General features: G+C 40.7%; 1 protein-coding gene across 1 annotated transcript; it reads right to left on the reverse strand.

Annotated features, from left to right (window-relative positions):
• Window positions 1-1,044: 1,044 nt before the first annotated feature.
• Window positions 1,045-24,853, reverse strand: LOC308294173 (complement factor H-like). Its single transcript, XM_080736897.1, has 10 exons — window positions 24,694-24,853; window positions 22,357-22,539; window positions 21,217-21,322; window positions 19,435-19,511; window positions 18,867-19,049; window positions 17,829-17,934; window positions 16,614-16,690; window positions 15,497-15,660; window positions 12,048-12,197; window positions 1,045-2,250 (listed from the first exon to the last, which is right to left on the reverse strand). The coding sequence occupies exons 1-10, from the start codon at window positions 24,767-24,769 to the stop codon at window positions 2,107-2,109; spliced, it is 1,266 nt and encodes a 421-aa protein (XP_080593023.1). The 5' UTR covers window positions 24,770-24,853; the 3' UTR covers window positions 1,045-2,106.
• Between the last annotated feature and the right edge of the window lie 2,554 nt (window positions 24,854-27,407).

A 27,407-nucleotide genomic window follows, 5' to 3' on the forward strand; every position in this document is an offset into this window, starting at 1 on the left:
CCACTTCCGGCCCATGGCGCAATTGAACTCACCAGCTTAATGTCCTCGAAGTCACACATCCAAGCTTTAAACTGAGCAGATTGGACCTTCCGTTTCAGAGATAATGGCCAAAACATATTGAAAGTGGCCATTAAAATCGCCAATTTTCGCAAAGTTTTTAATATTTATATTTACCAGTGGCTCTGCATGCCCTACTAATTATAATACCCAAAACGACATATAGGCCTAATGCAAATCAAATGAAAGAGAGATGTACTGCAGCTCTACAACTACATCATTAGCCATTTGGTAGCTAAACAGTCTGGGTAATTATTTTAAGTAGATTGTTTGATTTGATTTTATTTCCCTTAGCCATAACTATCTATTTTCTGTAAAAAGCCATTTGGTGTTGAATGTGGGCCAAGTCATAAATAACATAGTGAAGCAATTGAAAGAGATGTGCTCAGCTATCTTTAAGGTTATCCCACTTGATAGCAGGCAGACAGATGGACAACAATGCAGACAAATAGCAGACAAATGTACATTAGTTTGTTTTAGTGTTTGTGTGGAATATGCTAATTGCACAGAATTATTAAAAAGGAAAAAAAAGGCAAATTACTGATTTACTGATTACTGATTACAAATTGTGTCATTGACAGTATATAAATGGAATTCCAAGCCACAATGTGGAAATAAAGCAAATAAAAGAGAAGTAATGACAAGTAATGTCATTTTATCAACTGGCCCGTGACCCCTTTACATTTTTGTAATGTGTAATGTGGCCCACAAGTTCAGAAGTATCCATGCAGAGCCTATTGTACTGTACTGTAATGTTTTGATACGTTTATGTTTTGAGTGCCTAAACAAACTGAGTTTTCCTGTAAAGGTTTGTTTGTCTTTCTCCTCTGTCAGTCTGTGGCAATAATCAATTGAGCAAACATAACAGTTCATCATGAAGGTAGAGAAACCCTTTCCCCTGTGAGGTAATCTGAAAACAAGACATTGAGTCTAATAACAATGTGGCATCCATGTCCAAACATCATCATACATGCACTGTACAAGAGATTCAACGTTCAATGTTTTATTGTTACAGAGCATCTTATATACAAGTATATAATACAATTTATTATTGGCTCCTCTGAAGCAGCAATAATATCTCTGCCAGACAGGCTGGGTCGCATAGCCAGGGCTGTGTAAGGGCAGATTCGGTAGACTCAGTGCGATTGGGGGAGTGAAGTTGCAACATTCTTGCATTTTTAATTTTGTGCGTTTGCGTTTACACTGCACTTCAAACCCGCAAGGAATCACACCAAATACAGGTGTTTCAAACGGCACTGTGACGTCAACGTTAAACATTAGCCCAACAATCCCAGCACCTCAGGATCGAATACCACTCACAGCACTCATCGTAGACTGTTCTTAGAACTTCTTACCAAAAGGGAAGATAAATAAAAAGTGTTATGAGTGGGATTCGATCCCGAAACATTAATGTTTAATTGTTTAACGTTGATGCCACAGTGCCATGGGGCTGAGAAATTATTCACAGTGGTCCTCCTCTGCTCATATTTGGGAGAAACACAAATTCTTCAACCCACAATGCCACATGTTTTTGGTGCATTTTCTGTATTTGACCCAGATTGCATTCACACTCTGTTGTGCTTCAAGCAAAGCGAGACCATGATTTTTTTTATGGATTAGAATTTGTTTGTTCCACAAGATAATGTGCCATCACATCAGCCCAAACAAAGCGCACTTTCAGACATTGCGTTCAAGGATTCGTTTTAATCGCAGTAAAACATCCTGGTGTGAATCTGCCCTATGTCATTAGTCACGAGGAAGCTGAGGGGGATATGTTGAAAGCTTATCCCCATCTGCTCGCCTGGGGCCCCCTGTAAAATAGGCCCCTGCCACTAACGTAAGTGGGAAGGGCATTATAATGATCTATATCAGTGACTCACTAAATATGTTATTAATATGCAATAATAACACTATAATGCAATTCGCTGCCCCCTTGTGCCAAGACGAAGAAGGTGATGGTGGGACTGGAGAAGGAAGGAGATGGTGGAACATGGAGGAGGTGAGAGAGAGAGAGAGGAGGGGTGTAAGAAGGGATATAGGGTTTGGGGTTTAATCATCACAGCCCAGCAGCTCTATCCTCAGGGTGATTCCGTTGTTCCACGTCAATGGATTCACACGCACATAGCGGCTGGTGATGGGCGACTCAAACGGGTTTCGTTTGTTGGTCCAGTAGTCATGGTTACCAGTGAATATCTGGAGCCAGAATGACGATAAATAAAATGGCAGCACATGTTAATAATAATAATAAATATAGCTGCAAGCAGCGATAAAGTGGCCAAGGCATAAAAAGCAGGAAAGCAAAAAGGCATCAAGGGAAAGCAAAGAAGACATCAAAGAAAAACTAGAAGCAGTGTTCTTCCGAACAGGACTCCGGCAGGTCAGGTAGGTTTTTTTTGGCCTAGTGGTTACTCTATAATAGGCCAAAGTGACCACGCGTTCTTGGGCCTTTCACGGCAATCGTACGCTGCATGCGGGATTTGAGGCATTTTGTTCCAAAAATGGGTTTTGCTAAAGTTGACCCGCTGGTGGCGCTATAACAGGCCAATGTGAGAAGGGTGGCATCTGTTCCTTGGCCTAGTGGGAATGTGTGTGCAAAATCTCACACACATAGCAGGCTACGTTCATGATTTGAGACATTTTGTTCAAAAAGGAGCAATCCTGCAAACCTTGGAATTCAATGTTAGCCAATTAGATAGAATATGATATCTGACAAATCTGTCATGATTACATCACTGTAGAGATACTGTGTACTGATTTGTGTGATTTTCGGATAAAATCTGAAGGAGTAATATCGAAGAATGTGTTTTACATACTGTAAGTCGGCCTTCTGGTGGCGCTATACATGGCAGATGTGAAAAATGCAGGGCACAGGTTTTTCCTTGGCTTCTGGGAAGTGTGCATACAAAGTTTTACACTAATCGGTGGTTATAGGTAAAAGCACAAATTGGCCTCTACACAACATGTATGCAAAAGACAGTAGGCCTATATGCAACAGACATAAAAAAAAACTGTGATACTATGCACCTGGACAGTTTGATGATGTACATAGTAAGCCTTGCTGAGCTATGAAGACGATATGAATCGGCCAGGCTATGAATCTCATAGGGCAGGAGCCTATCTCCTGTTTCTGTAGCGTAAGGCAGCTTGATGTACAAGTACACCCCCTGGACATGACGCTAGTATGTCGCAGGGAGTTACCCCCAATCCAACCCTTGATGCTGAGTTTCAAGCAGGGAGGCACTGGGTTCCATTTTTTAGAATCTTTGGTATAACGCGACCCCGGGTTTGAACCCGGATCTCCTAGTCTCAGGGCAGACACTCAAACCACTAGGCCACTGGAGCTGGTACATGATATCATTGCAATCCTTGAAAATCACAACATAGGTGTAGACATGACAGTTTGTATTATAATGCTTGTTTCAGGATTTATGATGCAAAATACATTATTTAGTAATGGCGGATATTAAAATACGCATCAAAGGGGGTTGGGGGACATTTATAGGAAGGCTCCATATCAGACATTGTTCAAGGAACCAAACTGTAAAGTCTACCAAATGTCATGATATTATGCTTATATAAACCCCAAGCGGGATTCGATCCAACGACTTTCTGCATGAAAGGCATATGCCCTGACCACTACACTAGGCAGCCACAGGATCTGTTAACCATGTTTGTTTAAAAAAAAAAGTTCTATGTAGGCTGAGTGCCTTGATTTTATTGATTTCTTTTTTATATTTTGGAGGCTTGGGGTGAAATCAATGTAATCTGAGTATTTCTGACATTTTCGAGTGATCATATTTTCTTTTACTCAGAACAGGAAAAAAAACGGCTGGTAGAGAAGGGCTCATTTTAAACATGAACTGGAGTTAGATCAGACGTGTCAACATTAAAGAGTTTGACATAGGCACATGCTATGGGCATCCAGGATGTTAACATCAACTCAACCCGACGTGGGGTTTGAACTGCCAACCATCCGTATACCAGGCACAGGCACTGACCACTACACTACTGCAGTCACACATAATGGACCTGTCATTTAAAAAAAAAAAGAAAAGAAAAAAGAAAAGTTCCATGTAATGTACTTGACGCCTTCTTTCAAAATGATATAGCGCCCCCCTTTGGCCAATTGGGGTAAGATTGGTTTCAGTGATATTTGGACTTACCCTCTACAGTAGTTGTGGGGCTCATTTTAAACATGAACGTGATCTGGAGTTAGATCAGACGTGTCAACATTAAAGAGTTTGACATATGCCATGGGCATCCAGGATGTTAACATCAACTCAACCCGATGTAGGATTTGAACTGACAACCATCCGTACACCAGGCACAGGCACTGACCACTACACTACGGCAGTCACAAATAATGGACCTGTCATTTTTTTTTTTAAAGAAAAGAAAAAAGAAAAAGTTTCATGTAAATCTACAGTAGTTGTGGGGCTCATTTTAAACATGAACTTGATCTGGAGTTAGATCAGACATGCCAACATTAAAGAGTTTGACATATGCACATGCCATGCGCATCCAGGATGTTAACATCAATTCAACCCGAAGTGGGGTTTGAACTGACAACCAACCGTATACCAGGCACAGGCACTAACCACTACACTACGGCAGTCACACATAATGGACCTGTCATTTTTTTTTTAAAAAGAAAAAGTTTCATGTAATGTACTTGACGCCTACTTTCAAAATGATATAGCGCCCCCCCTTTGGCCAATTGGGGTAAGATTGGTTTCAGTGATATTTGGACTAACCCTCTACAGTAGTTCATCATGAAAATTTTACTTTGCATGTATGTTTTAGAGGCAGAATAATAATTTGCATAAAACTTGCAATATTAATTGAATTATTAAAAAAGCATGTTTAAATTTTTAAAAAATCCGATCTGACAGATCTTTAGATATTGGTCCAAAGTTCATGTAAAAAAAGTTCCGTGCACGTGACGCGAAAGTTCCAGAATAAAAGCGGGTTTAACTTAACAAAGACACGGATGGCTTCCGCTTGAGTCAAGGCACGCGTGTAACCAAGTTGCATGTCTTCAAACGAAACGAGGCATGACTTATGCCCCTTTAAAGTTTGAGTTTTCAAACGCTTCGTATAGCGCCCCCCTTTGGCCAATTGGAGTAAGATTGCTTTCAGTGATATTTGGACTAACCCTCTACATATTTGCCAAATGCCATGAACGTGTCACTTTGCATGTATGATTTAGAGGCAGAAGAATAATTTGCATGAAACTGCATTATACAGTGAATTATTAAAAAATAATGTTTCGCTTTAAAGAAAATCCGGCTGCTGTGCGATGACCGTGTTGGTCCAAAGTTCATGTAAAAAAAGTTTCGCGCACGTTACGCGAAAATCCCAGGAGGAGATAGATTTTGACTGTTTTTAATATAATTCAAAATTGTGGGAGAGGTAAAGGTCAGAGGTCAAAAGTCAGAGCGTAAAAGTTGTTCGGCATGAGGAGACGCATAAGTGTATAAGGTTTCATTGCTGTACCTGAAACAGGGCATGAGCTACACCAGTTCAAAGTTTGCACTTTCGAAGGCTTCCTACAGCGCCACCCTTTGGCCGATTGTTGCGAGCTTCGCGTTTTAGCCGTTTGGCATAGTCCTCTGCCATACTGCCAAGTTTCGTGAAAAGCGACTGCACGGTCTAGCCGCTAGAGCAAAAGTGGCGGAATAATGATGAAGTCCAATATCAATGAGTGGCCTTTTGCCACTTCGTGGCCTTGGCCACTAATAATAGAAATTACCAGCTTGCTCCCATGTTGAAATTCGGTTTTAGACAGGGCAAAACGTGTAAAAACCTGATTAAAGGGTGCACCAAACTTTTCTCAATTGATTCCCATGTATTTTTTCCTGTAGAATCCATTTCTGCAATATACATTTTTATATTGTGCATAATTAATGAGATAATTAGCATATTTGACTAATTATGCTAATTATCTACTTTATGCACAATATAACAATATACTTTGCAGAAATGGATTCTACAAGAAGAATTACATTAGTATCACCTGAGAGAAGTTTGATAAACCCTTTTATCAATTGTCTTTTTAGCAGGTTTGTTGCTCTCATCATAGAAGCTGATGATGAGAGCAACGATGAGAGCCTGGAAAGTCAAAGAAGGAAACCAAAGAGAGTCAGCCTGCTAAAAAGAGGCGGAAAACAAAAGATTCTACATCCTCTGAAAATGAATCTTATACTTCAGAAATGCCTTCTTCCACAGAGCGTGACACTGAGCTTGTACTCAGCAGTGATCCAGATGCATCAGACAGAGAGAGCGATTACTCAGATGACTTTTAACCAGTAAGACTCCCTAATCGGGAGATAAGCGACTGTCAGGTCACCTCGGTCGCTGGGGGGCTGAGTTACAGGCTTTTTAGTGGGCTGCAGTGGCGGGGGTCGGCCGTTGGTGGGTATCTACGCAGGGCTGTCTCCCACCGCCGAGGCAGACACGTGGGTACCGGCCCCGAGTTACAGCATTTTATGTGCGCTGCAGTGGCGGGGGTCCTCCACTAGGGGGGTGCAAAAAACTTAAATGGATATAAAAACTAGAAAAGAAAATTTCTAAGAAATTTTAAGTGTGCCTGCAGCTCGCTAAGTTATGTGGCGCCAAAGTTTCTGGTTTTTTTTCGGAGTCCCCCATTCAAAGTCAATGGGGGTTTTTGCGCGTAGTTTTTTGCGAATTACGTTGCCATGGTAACGCGGATCGGAAAGAAAAGTAATAGCACACCATTCCCGGCCGAGCCGCACATTTTGATGTATATATTGCGGGGGTGGCGTAAATCGTGCGGCAGTTATTACGTGGCGAAATTTCCCCCATTCTAAGTCAATGGGTTTTTTGGGCGTCGTTTTTTGCGAATTACGTCGCAATGGTAACGCGGATCGGAAAGAAAAGTAATAGCACACCATTCCCGGCCGAGCCGCACGTTTTGATGTATATATTGCGGCGGTGGCGTAAATCATTCGGCAGTTATTACGTGCCGAAATTTGCAAGAACATTACCGACTTACTGACTTAAGTATGGCGGATTACAATAAGTGTTTTGCCATTGCATTGCATGGCAGGCACACTTAATTAAGGCTGGGACTTTAACTAATTGCGATTCATTAATTACAGAAAATTAACGCGATTAAAAAAAATAATGCATTTTAATCACACTTAGTTTTTGCACCAAATGAGCTTCAGTTTCGGGCATACCGATCATAGCGATGCACCAACCAAGAAGAGACAACAAACGCAAAGGGAGAAGTAGCCGATCAAAGCGCTTTGCTTGGCCCAGTGGATGCGAAATTTAGATTTAAAAAACTCACTCATTGATTCACTCGTACAACAAAATGTGTTTTACTTGAAAAAAAAATGCTTCTCAGGTCAAATATCGATGTGCGATTAAAATGCGATACATTTTTCACAGAGCCTGTAATTAATTCGATTAAATTGTTTTATCGCATCCCAGCCCTAATACAAATACATTCATTTTGATCAAATGTAAATATTCTGTGGCCTAAAGACAGAATTTTGTCTGCCTACTGTCAAATTATCCATACACATATTTATTATACAATAATTATTAAAGCCCATGTGTCAAATATGTGAATTATCTCATTAAATATGCAAAATACAAAAATGTATGTAGCAGAAATGGATTGTACAGGAGAAAATACATAAGGATCAACTGAGAAGTCTGTTAAACCCTTTTATCAAATTGTTATAGGTTTTCCTGTTATTTCCGCTTATATGTCAAATATGCTAATTAACTCATTAACTACAAAAGAACATTTCTAAGAAATTTTAAGTGTGCCTGCAGCTCGCAAAGTGTGTGCAACCTTGTATAGCAGTTGGTGTTAGCATTAGCATTTTTGCATTAACATTAAGATCATTATTAGAATTTTTAACATTAGCATTTTTATCATTAGCATTAGCGGTTGAGTTTGAGACCAGTAACGTGTTGGGAAGTGGAGACATGACTGTTTAAAGCCCAGCCAATAGGAAGGCAGAGGGGCGGGGCTTAAGCAATTACAGATAATTCCTATTGGCCATGTAAGTACACACAGCGAGTTTCGAGACGGTACTATGCTGCAAACTGGAGATATAGCTGTTGAAAGCTCAGCCAATATGAAGATAGGGGCGGGGCTTAATGGGGGGCGGGGCTTAAGTATTAAGTCCCTATTGGCCGTTTAAGTCCAGACACCAAGTTTCAAGATGGTACCATGCTGTGAACTGGAGTAGTGGCTGTTTAAAGCCCAGCCAATAGGAATAAAGAGGGGGCGGGGCTTAATCAATTACAGCTCATCCCTATTGGCCGGAAAAATACCAAAGTTGTGTGTGCATTTTAAAGTTTAAATCACGTTGCTAGGCGAAAGTATGGCAGAGTTTCTTTTTTTTTTCAGAGTCCCCCAACCCCCATTCAAAGTCAATGGGGGTTTTTGCGTGTAGTTTTTTAAGAATTACGTTGCCATGGTAACGCGGATCGGAAAGAAAAGTAATAGCACACCATTCCCGGCCGAGCCGCACATTTTGATATATATATATATATATATATATATTGCGGCGGTGGCGTAAATCGTGCGGCAGTTATTACGTGCCGAAATTTCCCCCATTCTAAGTCAATGGGGTTTTTGGGCGTCGTTTTTTGCGAATTACGTCGCCATGGTTACGCGTATCGGAAAGAAAAGAAATAGCACACCATTCCCGGCCGAGCCGGGACGTTTTTTTTTTTTTTTAAGATTTGTTTTTGGGCTTTTTATGCCTTTATTGATAGGACAGTAGACTGACAGGAAATGGGGAGAGAGATGGGGAATGACATGTGGCAAAGGTCGTCCGGATCGGGAATCGAACCGGCGACGCCAGCAGGCATCATAGCCTAGTATGTGGTATGCGCCTTGACCACCAGGCCAGCGGGCGCCCCCGAGCCGCATGTTTTGATGTATATATTGCGGCGGTGGCGTAAATCGTGCGGCAGTTATTACGCGCCGAAATTTGTGGGATCATTATTATTATTATCATTAATTAATTAATTAAGTATGGCGGATTACAATAAGTGTTTTGCCATTGCATTGCATGGCAGGCACACTTAATGAGGCACAATACAAACATGTATATTGCAGAAATGGATTCTACAGGAAAAATACATAAGAATCAACAGAGAAAAGTTTGGTAAACCCTTTTATCATTTTTTAAATAGGGTTTGTCCTGTCATTTCCACCCATGTTACAAATAATTTGACACATGGGCAGAAAGAACGGGAAAGAATTAATCAAAAATGTATAAAAGGGTTTACCAATTATCTCAATAATTATGCACAATATAAAAATGTATATTGCAGAAATGGATTCTACAGGTAAAAAAATCAAACCTCGGTTCGAAGTGAAGCGGTGAATTTTTATTCTATGTGTTCTAGAGCTATGAAATATGTGTTCTAGATCTATACATTCTGTGCTCTAGATCCATACTTTCTATGTGCTTTAGTTCTATATTTTTATGAATTCTGAATGAATGAATGATTTTTATCTGGAGGGCCAAATTGTCATGTGAAGCTTGACCAATCCTCAATTCTGGATGCACGGGACATGTACGGGACAGACAAAGCCTGTTCATTCTGGACTGGAATGACCATATATGGACATGTACAGGACACACAAAGCCACTCCTTTGAAGTGGCTTTCACCGCTTCAAAAAAATACATAGGAATCAATTGAGAAAAGTTTGGTGCACCCTTTAACTGTTCTGCTGCCCTTGACAGTCCTCACCGTCATTCAAATCGGTGACTACATGACGCCATTGACAGCGCTCACCGTCAATCTTACTGTATTTACAGTAAATGTATTAATACTTACAGTATGTAGCTCCGGTCGCGGCCGCATCGGTAATGTCCGCGATTTGTTTAAAATGCACGTTGGGCGTGCACGCGAAGTGAAGCTCCTCCATGTTAAGTCAATGGAGAGGCCCATAAAGAGACTTCATTTACTCCAAAAAAGACTTTTAATCCCAAAGCACATCCCTAAACAGCACTAACAAGGCTCGGCTGCCAGCCGCCATGACACACTGTCACATGACACATGTCATGTGACTAGATGACGTAATCGTTGATGTCATTCACCATTCCGTGTGTGTACACACATTCCAGCCAGGCCTTTCACAATAACAGCGTGTGCCAATGGGAGGATCTGCGCGGCGTCAAAGAAAAGTTAACCCTTCATAGTAAGCGGCAGTTATTGTGTTAATCAGGTTTTTACAGGTTTTGTCCTGTCTATTTCAGCTCAAACCAAGCTGATCGCTGCCCACAAGGGGTGAGGAGCAGTTAGGTGTCTTGCTCAAGGACACTTTGACCAGTCTTATTAAACAGGCCTGGATTCGTATGAGAAACTGGGAACTGTGGTTCCCCAGGCGGGTTAACCCTAACCCTAACCCTTTTTTATAGTGTTCCAGCTTGAAATGTGTCTGCTCATTTATTTGTGTCATCACTTCTAGTTAATTTCACTTCTTTATACTTTATTGTGTATTCTATGTGCTACGTGCTATGTGTTCTCTCTACTAATTGGATAAAATGAGAATCCCGACCTGTTTGCACAACTCACAGGAGGTCCACGACGTGTCAACAAGCCAAACTCTTTGATGTCTCCCTGTGCCCATTGACGCGCTTGCCGCATTGTACAGTAAACTATATTAATCTGTAGCTACTCCATTTCCCGAAATGCAGTGCGAGATCACGTGACTGGGAAGTCTGTCTCCCTCATCAGTGTAACGCTGCTGCACAAATATAGCCTGACACTGAGCCTGAATTGACATTTCGTTTCACTCCATTATTCAGTCTGAACTTGGTCTCATCTTAGGCAATTTCAAGGATGGGCGTTGCCAAAGAGGCAGCCTTCTGCGATTGGTTCAACGCAACAGTAGCAAAGCAGATGAACGTAGTGTTGTTATGTGTGGCTGGTTAGTGGCTAGCCTGTTGCTTGCTAGTGCTACTTGCTAACCAAAGAAACAGGCAGAATAGGAGCACTACTGGTGTTTCATAGCGAGATCGATACAATCGCATTTTACCGCAATGTACCGCATTTTACCGCGACGTGATGCACGGTGCGGTACGCTGGTTTACTTGGAAACGCACGTGTTCTGGGAAACCCCCACCCACGCTGATCACAAGACACTGATTCACGACGCTGATTCGCCGTACAGATTTTCGAACGAAGAAGGCCTCTTCAATGAGAGAAATTCTAGACCCCTGAATCGCCAATATAAAAATTTAAAGGGGTGTGGCTAGCGATTCAGGGTCTGGAACTAGGCTAGCACAAATATGCATTTTTCTCTAAATCTAACTTTTAAATCACCTTCATGTTTAAAACACGACCTTCTCTACCGGCCATTACAAAAGCACTGGTGACCGCGATTGTTGGAAAACTGTCCTGACTGAAAGAAAATACTATTGTGAAAACAAAAAGGACATACTTGGATTACATTTACTCTGATAACCTTTTTGCCAGTACTTAAAAAGAAGGTAAACTGGCGATTAAATGTTGAATAATGGTTGTTAATTAGGCTATTAAGCACCATTTTCAGAGGAGTGTTTCAGAGGAGGGCCCTGGAGTTCAGAAACATGCCATTCAGGCAGGTTTGGCACTTTCATTGCTTTTTTGTTATTGATGCAAGAACACTGACTTCTATTTCAGTATTTTAACTTGCCAGGAAGATAAACGGCTCTAGTCTCTAATAATACAAAAATTATAATAATGTGCCTTTCATGAACCCAAAGACGCTTTACAAAACAGACTTTAAGGTTAGGTTTAGGCATAGTCATACTGAGGTTAGAGTTAAGGTTAGATTTAGGCATAGTCTTACTGAGGTTAGGGTTAAGGTTAGGTTTAGGCATAGTTGCAAAAAGGAGAACTGTCAATCACAGCGACTACTGGCCAATCACAACGGGTTTTTCCTAGAACTGAACTAGATCCATAATTCAGTGACCAATGAGCAAGATAGTTCAGATGAACTGACCACTGAGCCGCTGTCATTTTTGATGGCGGTCCAGGATCGTCCGTCATTACTGTGGGACACTTTGAAGGTTTTCACATAATATGATTTTGTGCGCCCCCAGGCTCCCTGGGTGATGATGCCTGTGATAGTCCTGGGATGCTTCAGGTCCACCTGTGTACAAACACAAATTATTTTATTTAGCATATAGTCTATATTTCTCCAGTTTAACTCATTTGCTGCCATTTTAACATTGTACTGTATGGCTTTTCTGCCATTTTGTACAATGATATATTTTTTTTATATTTACATTTTTCCTAAATTCTGTATTTGCACGACAATGTCATACAGTAATGAAAATGAAAGAGGACAAGCTCTAGTTTCACCAAAAAAATATAATTTTGTATTTACAATGTACCATTCTATAGTTAGAGCCATTTCAAAACCCTTGTTTTTTGATTTTCCGAGCTTAAAAATCTAATGAAAGGGAGTTATTTAGGTTTTTTGTTTTCAAGCACATAATGCACTTGATATATGTATTTATGGCTTCAGGCACTTAGCAGATGAGTGTACTAGTGTAATAAGTGTAATTGTGTATAACTGGAATTGTGTAATAGTGCTGTAATAGGCCACCTCTTGCCCTTAGGGCGTCTTACTTCACACAAAGAGAAATACGCTTTTTATATTGGACTCCGACTGGCCCACGATGGTCTGCAATACCTCCTCGCACGCGCACACACACACACACACACACACACACACACACACACACACACACACACACACACACACACACTATACTGTAGGCTATACACACACGTACATAAACGCTATATAGGCATTATATATAATATATATATATATATATATATATATATATACACACACACACACACACACACACACACACACAGTATTTATATATATATATATATATATGCTTATAGGCTATATATATATATATATATATATATATATATATATATATATATATATATATATATATATAAGCATATATATAATGCCTATATAGCAGTAAAAGGAGGGGGGAATGGTACCCCCTCTAACTGTATATTATGTTACCCATTTTCAACTGTTTTTATTTTATTGTGACACTTGCTTGGCGAGAACTACGTAAACGTTTCCTATGTGTTTCGTTCTCTCATGCCAATAAACCTCCATCGCCATAGGCCAATCAATCAATCAATCAAAGCCGTTGCTGATCCGGTCTGGGTCTATATCGGATACGGAAACGTTTCTTACATGTATGTGAGTTTGTACAAAACCGGATACAGTAGGCGGGCTTCAGAACGGATCACTGCTGATTAGCCAGGATTCCACCACAGCCTACAGCTACAAGTTTTCCACGGGTACTTGCCCTGGCTGCTACCGAAACAGCACTCAGCACAAAGTTAGGAGGATGAAAGTAAAAAAAGAAATCTACAGCAAATGGAACGATCGTTGCGCTTCTTCCTCATATTCGGCCTCACTGTTACTGGCCTGGGATCCATGTATGTTACAGACAGCTCGTTATACAAAGGACGCGACATATCCTTGGGATTATATGGACACAAGACGACACGAGGATTTATTTTTACCGACGCGATTGCTGCAAGATGGGGGGACAAGATGGAAATCTCGCTCGTCCATTATCATCTCGACCGGAGGGATAAGGACTCACTCCACAGAGGTTGGCCTCGGGAGTCGGAAAACAAGTCCATTGGCCTCTTTTGCCACCCCGGGACCCCGAAATCGGTGGATATTCCAAGTCTGAAGGAAGCGCGGTACGTAGATTTATAGTTGTGACTGTGTTGGTTTTGATTTAAAGCAAAATAGCAGATCTACAAGCTTGCAGCGCAGCACTCGGTGCCGCGCTGTGAGCTTGTAGATCTGCTATTTTTCAATCGCAAAAGTATAAAATATCAAAGGCCCTTCCACCTTGGGCCCTAGTAACTCAGCCCCACGTTCTTTTCCCCCCCTTGTGACATCCCTGCTTGCTGTTGACATACTTTGTCGCTCCTATTTTGTTGTGGAGACAGTTCTGCTACAATACAGCTCTGTATTGTATTGGCCCAGTTCAGGGCTTTTCAAGTGAAAATGTCACGGGATTGTGTTTGATTTATTCATAATGGTCTCTACTCTCTAGTAGTTAGATCGAGCCGCACTGTTGTAGCTAGTAGGCTACTGCTATAGCCTCCGCTTGGGGGGGCTTCTCCATTCTGACATGCTGCCATTCAGAGACATTCACTTCCAATTCCATAGATGGTGTAGGAATGGGGGGGGTGTGTGAATGGCATGGCTGCATTTTGGAGTGAGGATGCGGGAAAAAAAAAAAAAAAAAAACGCATTGTGGTGCCTGGTGCCAGCCAGGCTGCAGCGGTGCGTGCGGAATGCCACCACCGTTCCTTCACTGTGGATTATGGGGAGAATTATACACTTTTATTGAGATTTATACATTTATTACACTCTTGTTTTCAAACACACTAACTTTGATGTGTGATATTTTTGTTTCCCTTTAAGATAGAACGCTCAAAATTTGTCAGGGGCTGGGGAAGAGTGTAATTTAGCATTACATAATTTAAAAGCACATTTGCGGGCTCTACGGGCATGGCAGGGCCGTACAGCGGAATATTTACGGGCGCTACGGGGATCGCGGCAAATGAGTTAACATCTTGTCAGATTGTAACCTACTGTAAGTAAGTCCTTGAGTGCGTATTATTATTATTATTATTATTATTACCCTTAGTAGTAGTAGTAGTAGTAGTAATAGTATACTATACAGTAAAGTTTTACAGCTATTACAAATGACAAATCTAACTGTGACATGAGACAATAGTTGCGTTTCCATAAAGCCATAAACTTTCATTATCTGCAAAAACTTTTATCCACTTGGAGGAGGTGGATTTTGAGGCTTTATCAAATAAACTAAATGCACATTAGTGAATGGAAACGGGTCAGCCAATAAATGCGAATACATGATGACGTTCTGGTCCATTGTATTAGCTTTAGCCCACAAAACAAACCGTCTGAACTCTGTGTTTAAATTCCTCCCGTTTTCACAACGTGCCAGCTCAGCTGTAGCTCTTTACTTTTTGTTGTGCAAAGAAAACCTCCGACAGAACTTAAAACGAAGATTTGTTCAAGCTAAACTTATAACAAACTGTCTCAGTATCACGTTCAGTCTCTGTTTATGTGTTGTTTGTTTGTGTCGCTCTTCTGCGACCTGGCGTTTCCCAAGGACCCTAAACACAACGGTGGGGGCAAGGAGGTAGGGAGCACTACGCAAATGGAAACAGGCTAAATTCGCTTTGTCTTAATGCGCATTTCTGATAATTTGCTTCCTATTTTCGAATACGTTTATGGAAACGCAACTAATTTCTTTCTCTTTCCCCCCAAAACCTTTAGTAGATATTCTTTCACAACATTGTTGTACTGTAGGTCTACTGTTCTCCACAGGCTCCATCTTTCCTTACCTTCAGCCACTGACGCTGATTGTCTTCAGCAGGGAACCAGGAGTTACCATTGCCCAGTCGGGCATCGTAGGCAGGGTAGGATCTACTATACACACTGGAGGCCGTCAGCTGGTCGTCCAACACGTACCTCAGCCGATAATCTATACCAAGTTTACTGGAACAAGCTGCCATGTTCAAACACACAACAGAGTTGAGACCAGAGACAGAGAGACAGACAGAGACAAGAGAGATAAACATTAGAATAGAGAGAACACATCATAGCAAGAGGACAGGAGGTCATACTGTAAATGCAGCTGAAGCCAGCCTGTCAGCCAGTGATGTGATCAGTACAGTACAGCACCTAAGAGTTGAATACTAGAAAGGTCCAGAGATAATGTATACCGATTTGTTAACATCTCTACCAGAGCTAGATACTTAAGACCAACTATTATGCATGGGAGGTCCAAATGTAAGGAGTGCCAGTGTCCATCTTCTTTATATTAGCAGTAAATATGTTTAAAACATAGCCACAAGGGGCAACACAAAAGGTCCAAGCTCAATACATCAGTACAACTGAGATCACGTTTAGACAAGACATAGAACATGTCAATTTATTCAAACTGTTGGAGGAGTTCCGAGTGTTTTTTAAGCAACCCTGAAAGGATTATTGCCACAGAATTCTGGTAGCATCTAGGCTACACAATGATGGCACATACCAAGTTTGAGGGAAATCGAAGCTTGAATTCAAAAGCTATTAGCTCCTTGAGTCCTTTTATATTTGGAAAGCAGAAAATGTGTGCATGCAGACATTGATGAAGGCTCATGTCAGCGAGGAATGACTTTTTGTTTGTTTTTTATAGTGATAGAAGCTGGATTAATCATAAAGTGTTTCACAGATGCCCCTTTTGACCCTAGGAGAACTGATATCTGTGATTGCGTGTGAGCAACACCCTGGATTCAAACCCGGGTCTCCCGTGCTGAAGTCGAACATCTTAACCACCAGTCCAAAGGAATATTCCTATGGACTGAGGGAGATACTAGACTTTTGAGGCCATCAGGCTGAGGCAGTGAGTCACTCCGCTACATGTGCATGCGTGCATGTGTGTGTGTATGTGCGTGCATGTGTGCATGTGCTTACGCTGACATACTGGAGCAGCACCATCCCATCCATTAAGCGTGCACCGGCGTTTACTGGACCCACGGTCCACTTCGTAGCTAAGATGAATAAGAATAAAACATTTATGTCAACGGTCATGTCTTCATTATAACAAGTCAAATGAAATACACATACAATACACAAATACACATACAGTGTTGTGTGCAGAGAACGGCCAAGAATAGCAGACCTACAAGCTCACAGCGGTCGCTTCCGCGACATGGTAGTGAGCTTGTATATCAGCTGTTCTTGGCGCGCAATAACGTTGCGGGGTGAAGACTATATATCTCGCCAATATGTCTCAGCCAACCCACACAGGAGATGGAATGAACTGAAACCAGTGCTTCCCAAAACAACAGGTTTGGGGATCTGTTGGGAATTGATTGGGTCTTCAACGCTTTCAGGCCAGGGACCCCCAAACTGATGGGGGGATGGAGGAGATGGAGCACCTCGTAGGGTGGGGGTGGGGCTACAATATATATATATATATATATATATCAAAATAATAGATTAATATATTCATGCTTCTATTTTAAACATGCATGTACAAGTGGCCGTACCACTGCCATTTATAAACATTTTCACACCAGCCGTGCTGCAGGAACGAGCCGAAGGTGAGTTCCGTAGGCAGGGCTGAAGTGCCAAATAACCGTGATAAGGCAGACCCTCGAGTGTAATATTGCGATTATACAACTGTTGCACTTAAAAAAAAGAAGAAAACAAAGAAAAAAGAAAGAAAAAAACACGTCAACTTCATTTCATTGTATTTAAGATATTCGATAGGAACTTGTAATTGGTTTAATGCCACATTTAGCTAATATGTCGCTGAACTTCACATGAAAACTGCTAGCTAGAGCCACCTAGCATAGTGTGGGGAGAGGGAGAACGCACAGCTGAAATCTTTGTTTGATGAGACACTGCAGTAGTGCTCATTAACTGCACTGTTGGAGAGCCTGTTTTTCATTGAGAGCCCATGTTTCTTTGAGAGCCTGACTACCTGCTGTATAATCATCTATACAAGCTATTTAAAACAGACAGAATCATGTTTTTTTATATATATTTAAAGACAAAGTCCAGTCTCAACATTTGTAATCAAATAATTGGTCTTTTCAGGCCGCCAAGGGGACAAAAGACTAATTATGTCTAAATGAAGAGATGTAGACACAAATGACGTCAGACTTATACGTGTCATCTTACCCTGTTTGACACGTGTACTGAACTTCGGAGTCAAGAACATAATCCTCCCCTTTTGTAAGTCTGACTTCTGCAAGCGTAACATTACCCGGGTGACCACATGATTTCACTGTAAACAAAAAAGTATGAGTAAAGCAGTAAGTGTAAGTGTTATTAACAGATTAATTAAGTGTTATTAACAGATTAAGATCTGGAATTATTTAATTCTTTAGCTTTTGAAAAATAGCAGATCTACAAGCTCACAGCGCGGCAGCAAGTGCCGCGCTGCAAGCTTATAGATCTGCTATTTTTGAAGAATCGTGAAAACATGTGCAAATCTTTGAATATATATTATTTTTCAAAGCACACTTCTGTAACTCAAATCTCGGCTTCTGGGGGTCCCTGGAAAAAAATGTTTTGAGACTGGTGGGTCCGCGGCCAAATACATGTAATTTTGGGGGTCCTTGACATGAAAAAGGTTGAGAACATTCATAGAATCATGTCAAAATATTCAAAGACTTGCACAAATGTCTATATAAATAGCTAAAGCATAAAATAGCGGTTAAAGTGCAGGCACATGCACACATAGACATCAAAGGGAGCTTGAGCCCCTGCCCTGTAAAACGTGCCTACTCCAGACTATGAATGCAGTTTTAATTATGGTGAAAGAAATGCAAATGCCCTCTTTCCATGCATGCCGTACCTGAAGGCAGCATTCAAGAGAATTGCCTTTTCCGAACTCTTATGTTGAAAGAATCGCCCTTTCTGTGTAGAAATCCATGCCATTACGCCACATCTCCAGTATTTACTTGTTTATGCTTAGTTCAGTGTGGTATCAAGCAGCGAAAATAGACGACCTCCAAGCTCACAACGCGTCACAAGCTGGGAGGTCTGCTATTTTCGATATTTTCACCAAAAGGCCCTTTTAGAAATGTCAGCCCCTGCCTCTCTAACATTCTCTGCACGTCCCAGGTAATGTGTAATAATGTGTTCCCGGTAATATTTTCTGTCAAAAACATTGGTTTGTTATTATTATAATCATTTGTCTACTGTCTACAGTACCGTTGCATGTTGGAGGTTGAGCACTCCACTGTCCATTTTCATTGCAGTAGATCTGTTTTGGGCCTTTCACTTCCAAGTGATTCTGCTTGCATCTGAACTGGAGCACGTGGCCATAGCTAGCCTCCAGGTTCTCTCCAGTTACTTGCATGTTGTCTTCTACGTGTATCGCTGGGCAGTGTATCGCTGGAGGGAAAGAATTTAACAAAAAGGAAGGGAAAAAAAACTGTCATGACCAATGAACACCTAATTTAGGTCTTTCTGTGTATTCTTTCTTTTGTTTTTGTTTTAATCCCACGATTTTTATAATGTCAATTATGTAATCCTGGGCGTTACACTCCCTCTGCCAACCTGGGGAGAGCAACGGACTGATCTCATGCTTCCTTCTATGCATGAGGAGTCCAAAACGCTTCTTTTCACCCGCGGTGACACGCGGAGCCCTTTAACGCCTACATTAACTGTATTCCATTTATGCAATAAATGGTTAAATCTACTTTGACATGCTTGTTGTTCCTGACTAAACGTGTGTTATTTGACAGTTTGGCCAACGAGTGAACACATGAGATCTTACCCTCACAGACAGGGAGGAATCCATCCCATCCACTGGCCGTGCAGCGCCGTCTATTGGTCCTGCTGACCATCTGGTAGCTGGAATGAATGAATGAATGAATGAGTGAGTGAATGAATGAATGAATGAATGAATGAATGAATGAGTGAATGAATGAATGAGTGAATGAGTGAGTGAATGAATGAATGAATGAATGAATGAATAAATGAATGAATGTGTGTACGTAAGGGGCCATTTGGAACCCATCCAAGGAACCATGAGGGGTCCCTGGACCACACTTAGAGACCCACTGGTGTGTATGTTTCCCGTGAGCCAACATGCACAATTTTGGACACTTTTTGTTTTGGGCTCTGCACTTTTTAAGTATGTAGGCTAAGCATAATTATTATTATTGTCTTGGTGCAGACACTTATGTATATATATGTGTATATTCTTTTGGCACTGCGTTGATAAGTAGTTCCTAATGTTTGAATGAATGAATGGACCATTGTAAGTTCTTTGAGTTTGCAATATGCTTAGAAAGGTGCTTTAAAATTGCAATCCACTATAGAAACTTTAAGTACTACGATTTTGTGTCTTTTTCAACTGTTCTCGTCACTATATATATATATATATATATATATATATATATATATATATATATATATATATATATATATATATATAATTACTTTAAAATATAAATCCACAAATGTCTCTTTGTCTATCTGTGCTGGTTATTATGTTGTTGTTAAATTACAGTAAAACCAGTAAGACTCCCTAATCGGGAGATAAGCGACCGTCGCTTATCTCCACAAATATCACAACCTCCACCTCTCACGTCATACGGGCAGCCATAGTTACACCTGGAATGTTGAATCTCCATATATGGAGATAACCTACGCATCACACAAAGTCTGACCTCACCAGCCCATACTTGGGCATGGACGACTTATATCTCCATATACGGAGATGGCCATATATGGAGATACGATGACATCACAGAGTCCACAGCTGATGATGTGGCGTGATGTCATACAATACACAAACAAGCCCTATATAAAGGGGCAATTCTCACCAGGGAAGAGAGCATTCCTCGACTCAGACCTTATCGCCAGGATCAACTAAGCTTATAGCTTATCATCACATCCAACCATCTTAAGATACTCAGCTAGTGGGGAATGCTCTCTTCCCTGGTGAGAATTGCCCCTTTATATAGGGCTTGTTTGTGTATTGTATGACATCACGCCACATCATCAGCTGTGGACTCTGTGATGTCATCGTATCTCCATATATGGCCATCTCTGTATATGGAGATATAAGTCTTCCATGCCCAAGTATGGGCTGGTGAGGTCAGACTTTGTGTGATGCGTAGCAGGCTCTGATGCGTAGGTTATCTCCATATATGGAGATTCAACATTCCAGGTGTAACTATGGCTGCCCGTATGACGTGAGAGGTGGAGGTTGTGGATTGGCAGGCAAGGAGTGTGTGTGCAAAGTTTGGCATGTCTTGGGGCAACGGTGGCGGAGATATGAGTTGGGGAAAAGTGTGACATGACGGACAGACTGACAGACAGCCGGTGGAGGTTTTGGTAGTAAATGCGACCTACGGTCGCAATAACTACAAAATGCAACATTTTACAATGGTCACTTTAACAAGGTATTATAATTATATTCTCCACACTTCTTGACAGAATGGTATTCTCATCTTTGCCATACCCGAACTGACGCCACTGTCCCAGTTTAGGACGGAGGACAATTTCACAATGAATGTAAATGGCTGCGTGAGTGAATGTGTCGTCATACCCTGTTTGGCACGTGTACTCAACCGTTGACCCAAAGACGAAATCCTCTCCCTCCACAAGCTGGAACTCTGCATACTCTGCATCACCAGGGTGACCGCACGACTTAGCTGTAAACAAAACGCACGTAAACAACACATTCAGATGTTATGATACATGGAACTTTTAGATTAGGTTTTTTTCAGAGCTTGATTGTTCTTTTATTCACCCTGCTTCCAACAAATCTAAAAGTGAAGTTTTTTTAAATGGCCACGCTTTGATTAGCGTCTATAAATAGCTGTTGAAATAATGTTGTATACAGTAAGTTGTATAAAAATATGTTTTAAATATATTTTCAAGAACGGAAATGAAAAACAGATCATTGGGAGATTGTTGTAAAATAAAAATGTTGTCCTTGAATCATTTGTTATCCTCTTATGTTAGATACAGTAACTGACAGTGTTATTTTTATGCTAATATTCAAACATTGTTATATAAACGTTATGGGTGTAAATATCATATAGTTTTGTTTTGGATCAGTTTTTTAGTTTTCCTTTTTTTAAATAGGTAATTACTTTAAAGTTGTACCATGTAACTTTTTTTATAAAACAAATCTTAAAATGGTCCTAGCTGTTAAATCGCTAAAGTTTTAGAACACCCACTCCGTTATTTTCAGCTTCTGAAGCCTTCTCTTTATATGTTTTCTATGATCCTGACCGGGGTCCGGTTTTCGCGCAAAAATTACGTCATCATACACTACCGGCCAATCACAGCGAGGGTTATACACTGCCGGCCAATCACAGCGCATCTTGAAGTGGGGTCGCTAGCTATCACAATAGGGCGGCCATATTTGTAGGCGCCCGTGTGTCTCTATCTATACTCGGGTGAAACACTCCGTTTCTCCGGAATGCCTGAACGCACAGGAACCAGGGAACCCTCTAAAGATAGATCTCGGCGAGGTGGAGGCAGACGCGGGGGTGACGCGGGGGTGTGAGGCCCGGTCCGCGGCGAAAAACGGCCGAAAGACGCGGACGCTACTGACCACTAGTTGAGCAACTTACACAGTATAGCTTTAAGAAGGTGACGACAAGCAACACACATTAAGCAAAAAGCGATTATTCACGATATTGTCACACAAGCTGTTGTAGAATTGGCTGAATCTTACGTTCACATTTGGAACCTTGGCGATCCCATCCTGTATCTAAACACAGCAGTTTGAAGAAGCCCGCGAAGCCAGCGTTACAAGGCACTCTGACTGTGGACCCTGGAGGATACGAGGCCTTCAGACCTTCTGTGTCGAAGTTGGAGTCATAATGTTGGCTGGATAGAAACGAGTCGAGTTGACAATCTGTACAATAGGAAGAGAACAGACACGTTTCATTGTGTATTCATTCATATTTCCATGTTTGTTTCAAAATAATCACACCCGTGTGCACACTTCACACTAGAAAATACAGTTCCTGAACCTATTTATGTTATACACTGTACTGTCAGTGGTGTAAAGTAACTAAGTAGATTTAATTAGTACTGTATTGGGTACAATTTTATTTGTACTTTACTTGAGTATTTCCAGTTCTCAGTACTTTTACTTCTACTCCACTAAATCTCGGATCCAAATATTGTAATTTACTCCACTACAATAATTTGAAAACTTAAGTTACTAGTTAATTTGCAGATATTACATTATATTATTAATTATAAAACATACAAAACATAGCCCTATTTTATACTTAGGCTATAAATGCGATGTGTTGTGAGCGTGTAGATCTGCCATTTTCAAACATTTTCTACTTGTTCTACTTTTCCTTTTGGTATTGTAAGTACTTTTTGATGCCACTACTTTCATACTTTTATTGAAGTACATTTTGAATTCTGATACTATTACTTCAGTAAAAAAATCCACCACTATATTGTGATCAAGTGATGCTTGACAAATGGTCAACTCTACCCAGAGACAACATGGCTGGGGGTAAAATATCTTATACCAGGGGTCTTCAATGTTTTCAGGCCAAGGACCCCTTAGCTGAGAGAGAGATGAGGCATGCAGGGACCCCCACAACCTATTCATAGATTCCATATAGTTTCATTGTTTGACAGCACAATCATCAGTGTATTTTGGATTCATATCAATTTGTGTTTTCAGATATTTAACCACTTGAACCGTCAATGCTTAATAAACTTGACCTTTCACTCTGTACTTAGTCTGCTTTTTTTCCCCCTCTACACCAAAGCTCTTTGCCGAAGATAGCCGATCTACAAGCTCACAGAGCGTGTAGATCTGCTATTGTTGGCTAAAGTTCTCAGAATAAGGACACTAGGGTTCAAATGGTTAATATAAAAAAGTTTCTATCACATAAAGATTTGGAGGACCCCCTGTAGTAACTCTGAGGACCCCCTAAGGGTCCCGGACCCCCTGTTGAAGATCTCTGCCTTATACAATCACAACTGGAAATACGATTGGAAAAATGCCACCCTCTAATCCTTGATTTACATAGGGGTGTAAATATAGGCCTACACACATGGACATGCACACAAAGTCAGGTATTGGAGCTGCTAGCACTGCTCAAAAAACAGAAATGTCACTGTCAGGCTGAAGACTTGTGTCTCCAAATTTCACCTTTCAATAAATAAATGTCCAATACTTCATCGTAGGCCTATTGGCAATGTTGCGCGAACATGGCAAAACTAGCTTATATACTGTACAAGCTCACAACACGGACGTTAAAGACATTGAACGTTAAATTCTAAAATTACAAGCCCAAAACAGCGATGCCAGGCTGAAAGTGGTTAAGCATGTCTGTAGGATTTTTGTAAATATTGAACCAATGAAATGTATTAAAGAGCTTTTTTCCCCCGAATTTCCTAAAAGGTGACATCCACTCGACAGCCACTCAAAAACAGACATTATTACGCATTATTACTTTAACCATTGTTTTATGCTTTAATTCAGTGGTTCTCAAACTTGGGGTCGGGACTCCAAGTGGGGTCCCCAAATGATGTAAACAAACCAACACACAATAGCCTATAAGTGTATACAGGGTATCTGCACATTTCTAAAGTGACAATTTAAGGTCTTTCAAGAATGTTTTAATACCAAACTAGCCAAACTGTCAAATATTAAGTAAGCAAGAGGTGAACATTGTGAAAATAGCCGATTTACATGCTCACAACGCCTCGCAACACTTGTCAGGTTGGGGGTCCCCAGTTAAAATATGTTTATTTTGGGGGTCACAGCCTAAAAAGGTTTGAGGACCCCTGCTTTAACTATTGAAAAATAGCAGATATACAAGCTCGGTGCCGCACTGCGAGCTGGTAGATGTGCAATTTTTTTGTAAAATCTTGATTTTTTTATTTGATTTTTTGCAAATCTTTGAATATATATATTTATATATATTATATCTTTAACTCAAATATTTCCTTCTGGAAACAGGAAACCATTAGGATTTAGAAAACATGTTTAGGTATTTTTCGGGTCTAGAGGAAAGATAGACCATTGTCTTACCTTGTGCTCCGACTGAGTTCCCAGTTTGCATCCATACAAGAACGAGAAGCAGGCCGCCATATGGTTTCATATGCATGTTTTTTTAGTTTTTTTTTTCTATGTTCAGTGTCAGTGAGTGACTCCAGTTGTGTTTGTAGAGACTCCAGCACACGGTGAATATAAAGGAAAACACAACCCCTCATCTGACACCCTGGTTATTGGGTAACATGCTGACATCAGCACTTTGGACTGGTTGACACACTGTTTATCGACGTCATGTAGTACGAGTCAGCAGGGCGCAGGCCCCTATAGTGCAGTGGTGGTTCCCGGGGCAAAAACGAACAAGACTTGCTACATCTCCAGTTTACTTCCCCTATATGTGCGCAGTAAGGCTGACGCATTTCTGGGAGGCCGGAAGCGTGAACCCAGTGTAACACCCAGGGTTCGACCCATACAACTCGGAGAGTGTACAAATGGAACCAAATAGACCCTTATGTGTCCATGTGGTTCCATTTGTTGTGAGGCACACACAGGGCTGTATTTTGATTGTCTTAAGTACCAGCTCTTATGCCTTAACTTAAAGGCCTGTCCATACTGTCTCCGACCACCGTCCTGAGAGTCTGAGAGTTCTGACTTTCCGACGTGCAGCTTTCCGAACTCTAAATTGGGGTAATAGTCTAGTAGCCAAAATGTGAACCCGGACATTTTGAGTACCCTAAAGTTTTATGTTAGAAATGTTGAGTATGGGTCCCCAGCATGTAGAAACTGCCGGATGCTAACTTGTATATGTTGAGCAATTTCCATAATTTGCATAATAAGCGTTAATTAGCATAACCAATATGCATAATATGTCAAAAGCTGATAGGACGATTTGAACAATATTGGAGTGGTTTTGGGGGTTATTGAAGATGCTGAATCCATTTCTGACATTTTCTAAATTCAAAATGGCCGCTTTAAACCGTAAATGGCAATATACCAACTTAAATTGGGATGATTTTGATACTTTTTTGTTGATTTTGATTATGAATTAAATTATAAATGTGGTTATTTATATGCTTATACATTATCTGCATTTCAAAAGCCAAATATAGACAATCCACACAACATTGATTAGAACAATGACTGCCACAATAGCCTAGCAAAAATAGTCACTTAATCATTTGGAAAATCAACAAAACATTATCAAAATCATCCCAATTTAAGTTGGTATATGGCCATTTCCGGTTTAAAACAGCCATTTTGAATGTCAGAAATGGATTCAGCATCCTCAATAACCCCCAAAACCACTCCAATATTGTTCAAATCAGCCAATCAGTTTTTGACATATTATCCATTATTATAGGTGATTATGCTAATTAAAGCTAATTATGCTAATTATGAAAAATGCTCAACATATACAAGTTAGCATCCGGCAGTTTCTACATACTGGGGACCCATACTCAACATTTCTAACATAAAACTTTAGGGTACTCAAAATGTCCGGGTTCACAATGGGGCTCTATGGGCTGGCTACTAGACTATAATGCTTTTCAGAAGATGCGGGTGACGTCATTTTCTAGTTGAACCGGACCTTTTCCGACAAAAGGTTTGGTGGTCAGAGACAGTATGGACAGGCCTTTAACACTTTGCAAGCCACGGGGAGCCCCTTAATATTAAAGAGAAGATGCCTTGGCCAAAACTGCCTCTCTATCCCAATGGAGATCCAGATAATCATGAAAAAAAAGAAAAAACAACGGCGCCGTCCAAGAAGGAGGGGTGGTCTCAGATCATAATACAATAATAGAAATTTCACGGCTAATCTATCAACAGCCATTCTATTTCGGCTAGCAAAGTGTTAAGTTAAGGCATAAGAGCTGGTACTTAAGACAATCAAAATAGAGCCCACAGAGTGTATGGACTTCACAAAACACACATGATACAATACCTCATCTTACCGTCAGCTATACCAGTACTTTTTAAAAACTAATATTAAACGCAGAACGCTATAGTTTCCACAACATGCGGTCAAGCCCTTTGTGGGGGCCGCTCTCCATTCTGACATGCTGCCATTCGGACATTGACTTCTAATTGTCTGGAGTGGCGATACTTCCATATAGTCCAGGCATTTCGGGCAGCATTTTGATGGAATCGTGCACTTTATGATAGAAGCATGAAATTTGGCACACAGTTAGAACATGCCATATAGAACATTTTTGGCTATAGGGGCATCGCAGATTTGTCTTTGGAAACTTTTGGGAGCCAATAAAAGTTGGGCTCTCATAGACTTTTCTACAGTAAAATAATACAAAAAATACATATGCTTTAAGTAGCATGTGAGGGGTCAAACTAGGTGTTTTTCGGGATTCTGAATCCAAAGCAAGCATTTGTTTTGCACAAAAAAAACATTCCTTGGGCTAAAAACGGCCCCCATAAAAACTATGGTTTTGTGATGAGTCATCATTTTTCACAGTTTTGTTCAGGGCCGTTTTTCAAAAAGGAATGTTTTTCGCGCAAAACAACCCAGCAAACATTTTGAGGTATATTAGACGTCTAATATACGTCTAAACTTATACTAGACGTCTAAGTTTATACGGATAAAAATGGTCTACCAGAGGTATAGATATGCAAGTTTTTTAGACGTCTAAACTTAGACTAGACGTCTAATATACGTCTAATAGATGTCTAAGTTTATACCTGGGTCTAAATTTAGACTAATAGACGCCCGGCCGTTAAGGTCTAAATTTAGACCCAGGTAT

Source organism: Nannobrachium achirus (assembly GCF_963921795.1).
Source record: "Nannobrachium achirus genome assembly, chromosome: 2".
NCBI lineage: Eukaryota > Metazoa > Chordata > Actinopteri > Myctophiformes > Myctophidae > Nannobrachium > Nannobrachium achirus.